General features: G+C 33.9%; 1 protein-coding gene across 1 annotated transcript; it reads left to right on the top strand.

Moving 5' to 3' along the window:
* The first annotated feature begins 743 nt into the window (after positions 1-743).
* Positions 744-2741, top strand: LOC125852896 (premnaspirodiene oxygenase-like). The gene is made up of 2 exons (XM_049532573.1): positions 744-1667; positions 2011-2741. Exons 1-2 carry the CDS (start codon positions 768-770, stop codon positions 2617-2619), a joined length of 1509 nt encoding a protein of 502 aa, XP_049388530.1. The 5' UTR covers positions 744-767; the 3' UTR covers positions 2620-2741.
* Positions 2742-3856: the final 1115 nt, after the last annotated feature.

The raw sequence follows: 3856 nt of genomic DNA, 5'->3' as shown, positions 1-3856 counted from the left end.
TTGAGGGTAGGGACAAAATAAATTGATTTTTTCAACAAAAAAATAATTGTAATTTGAAGTTGGAAGAGAGTTTTGGAAAATGTTTTCCTTAAGTTTAGAAGGGAAGTCATTTTCCTTAAATTTAAGGAAAATGAGTGGATTTGGAAAACATTTTCCAAAACATTTAGCCCAACCAAACATGAGAAAATTGGAAAACATTTTCCGGAAAATATTTTCCTTCATACCAAACACACCCTTAATGTCTGTCATCTGGCGCCTAGTCCAGTCCTTATTGTGTCATCTGAATGAAGAGAGCATTAATCTTGACTTCAAAGTCTATAAGGGTTTCAGAAAGTTATGCCTTTGGCGCAGTGGTAATGGGTGTCCATTTGAAATCAAGAAGTTCCTGATTCGAACCTCAAATTGCGCACACACCATTATTCTTGGACATCCCGATAAAATGACAGCACGCACTATTATTCTTGGACACCCCTGATAAAATTTTGGCTTCGTCACTGACACTAATGCCTAACTTTAGATTAGATTATATATAAATATAGCTATAGATGTTAATATTTCAAAGCACAGTTAAATTATTTAATCAGTATTTAATCAGCATTAATACCTAAGCTATATCTATTAATCTACCTGACTTGCATATAAGCAAAACTGGCCACACAACTCCCATTTCTTTTTATTTTAAACTGTTCATTTTGATAACAACATCTTCATCAAATGAATTATAAATTTGGCATAGTTTTAATTGAGTTCCTGCTCAGTATAGAAATATGGAGATTCTGCACTTCCATTTCAATTCTGTTTCATTCTTGCTTTTCTTTTTCCTCCTCTTAGTTATTTTCGTTCGAAAATTGAAAAAAAGTAACCAAAGATTGCCACCAGGTCCATGGAAATTGCCTATTATTGGAAGCATACATCACCTTATTGGAGCACTTCCACATCATGTTCTTCGAAATTTATCCAAAAAATATGGACCTCTAATGCACCTACAATTAGGGGAAATTGATGCAGTTATTGTATCATCTCCACATATGGCAAAACAAGTACTAAAAGTTCATGACCTTTCTTTTGCAGCAAGGCCAGAGCTTATGGCATCTGATATAGTCTTTTATAGTCAAAAAGACATTGTATTTGCAAGATATGGTGATTACTGGAAACAAATGCGTAAAATATGCATTTTAGAGTTACTTAGTGCAAAGATGGTCAAGTCGTTTAGTTTAATTCGACAAGATGCGGTTCATGATCTTGTTGCATCTATTCGTTCTACGCCAAATGTTGTGGTTAATATGTCTGAAAAGATTCTTAGACTTACTAGCTCTGTTATATGTAGATCAGCTTTCGGAAAAGTATGGGATGATAGAGATAATTTGTTGATGTTGATGAGGGAAGTACTATCCTTATCTGGCGGATTTGATATGGCTGATTTCTTTCCTTCTTGGACATTACTTAATGGAATTGGTGGAATGAGAAACAGATTGAAGAGTTTACATCAGAAGATTGATGTAATTTTAGAGAAAATAATTCATGAACATAAAGAGAATCGAGCAAATGGAAAAGAGGGAAATAGTGAGTTTGGGGGTGAAGATTTGATTGACGTTTTGCTCAGAGTTATGGAGAATGGTGAACTTCAATTTCCAATCACAAACGACAGCGTCAAGGCAATTGTTCTAGTAAGTTTGGTTCTATCTCATCAAAATAATCATTCATTTAGAGTCTTGTTCATCTTTACACTTATTGTGCCACATAAACTAAAACGAATGAAAAATGAGTGAATGCTCATGTTTGAACTGTTTGATATAACAGCTGTTCCTGTTAATTGTTATCAGGAGAGGAACAGATTAAGAAACATGTGGAGATCTTATCATCTTTCGTTTAGTTGTTGGTATATCTATCTTTCTTTTTAATAACTGTGGTGTCTAGGTCAGCTTGCACGCCCCCAGAAACAAGTACTAGGTAACTCTGTCTATCTTTTGTCAAAAATCATATATTAATAGCTGAACTTCAATGTTGTAGGACTTGTTCTTTGGGGGAACTGAAACTTCATCAGTAATAATACAATGGGCGTTGTCTGAACTGATGAAGAACCCAAATATGATGGCCAAAGCACAAGCAGAAGTGAGATGTGTCTGTACAGGGAAGAAAGATTTGAATGACAATGATGTCGAAGAGTTGAAGTATCTGAAGTTAGTGATTAATGAAACACTACGATTACACCCTGCATCTCCTCTTTTAGGCCTTAGGCAATGCAGGGAGGAAACAATAATTGATGGCTACATTATTCCTCTTAAATCCCAAGTGGTTGTTAATGGTTGGGCTATTGCAAGAGATCCTGAAAGTTGGGACGACCCTGAAACTTTTGTGCCAGAGAGATTTGAAAACAGTTCTGTGGATTTCAATGGAAATCATTTTCAATATATTCCGTTTGGTGCAGGAAGCAGGATGTGTCCAGGAATGCATTTTGGTTTAGCTAATGTTGTGTATCCGCTAGCACAGTTGCTTTATCACTTCGATTGGAAACTTCCTTATGGACAACAACCGGAGGATCTGGATATGACTGAAACACTTGGGATATCTGCAACTAGGAAGAATGATCTTCACTTGATTGCCATTTCACATGATTAAAAATGTCATTATCATATATATAGTTTAATGATGCTTAGTTTCTTATTCAGACTCTATGTAAACTTGTATTTCAATCTTTCTAAGTGCATAATTGATCTTGGTTGGAATTATACAGAAATACTGCTATGTGATTTTGACACCAAATCCAAGCAATTTTCATAAATATAGATTGATGATATCCTCATTTGTTCATTGAGATTGCCAAATTATATTGATAAAAGATATGAGTAATATGACAGTTCTCTACAGAATTTTAATTTCGATATGATAGTGGGTTGCCCTGAAAGTAAACCGGAACTAGTCGGATGGAGTAGATAAGTTCCTTATTAAATAAAATAGGGGAAATACATAGTTACCCCATTCAACTATAACACTTTTTTTAAAAAAACACTCAAACTTTACAAGGATCCTAATACCCCACTGAACAATTTGAAAGTAATATAAATACACAATTTTTCGGTCAAACCCACTTATAAGAAAGAAGGTGAAAGCACGCACCAATTGTTGCTTGCCATGTGTAAATTTTATATAATTTTCTACTTTTTGTTTTTATTTATAGTTTTTTTTTTTCAAATTTAAATTCTTTATTTTCTTTTCCTTTTTCAATTCACCATCACTGACATGCTATACACCATTTTCACTGTGTTTATTATCAATCAATCAAGATTAAACCCTAAAATTGAAAAATCAAATCAGCTAGCAAATTAATTTTTTTCTTAAATTAAAATCTCTATCAAAATATTATTTTGTGAACTTTGCCTTTGATTTTTGCAATCAACACGGTTGTATCTGGAAAAACGGAAATGCTCTCTCCGAGCTTGGATGGGACAATTTTTGCTTGGTGTGAAGACGATTTTCAGCCCCGTAATTGATTAGGAGTCACTGGAAATAATGTCGATGATTCTTTTTTTAACGTCGCCATCATCTTCCCGTGCTTCTCACCTCGCCGGTCAAAAAGGAGGAGAAGATTTTCGCCAGCGAAGAAGGAAGAAAAGAAATCTGAGGATGAAACGGCAAAATCAATCGGCGTTGCTATCGCAGAGGAAATCAACTAGTTGCCATTGAAAGAGAATGAAAAAAAATCCTTGAAGTCATTGCCATCTCTTTCAATGGTGAAACTCTTAGGAAGGAGAAAGAAAATATAAAATTCAACTCTAAAATAAATTTTATTTATATATTTAATAAAAAATATTGAAAATAAAAAGTTTAATTATTTTTTTTTAGTTTTCACGCTCTT

This window comes from Solanum stenotomum, unplaced genomic scaffold (genome assembly GCF_019186545.1).
Source record: "Solanum stenotomum isolate F172 unplaced genomic scaffold, ASM1918654v1 scaffold6652, whole genome shotgun sequence".
NCBI classification, from domain to species: domain Eukaryota; kingdom Viridiplantae; phylum Streptophyta; class Magnoliopsida; order Solanales; family Solanaceae; genus Solanum; species Solanum stenotomum.
The sequence above is the reverse complement of the archived record's forward strand: the minus strand, read 5'-3'. Positions and strand labels throughout refer to the sequence as shown.

Excerpts from the sequence above, each read along its gene's own strand:
- LOC125852896 (XM_049532573.1), top strand. The coding sequence starts at position 768 with ATGGAGATTCTGCACTTCCATTTCAATTCTGTTTCATTCTTGCTTTTC. Across the intron at positions 1,668-2,010 it reads GCGTCAAGGCAATTGTTCTA|GACTTGTTCTTTGGGGGAAC; the intron begins GTAAGTTTGGTT and ends TCAATGTTGTAG.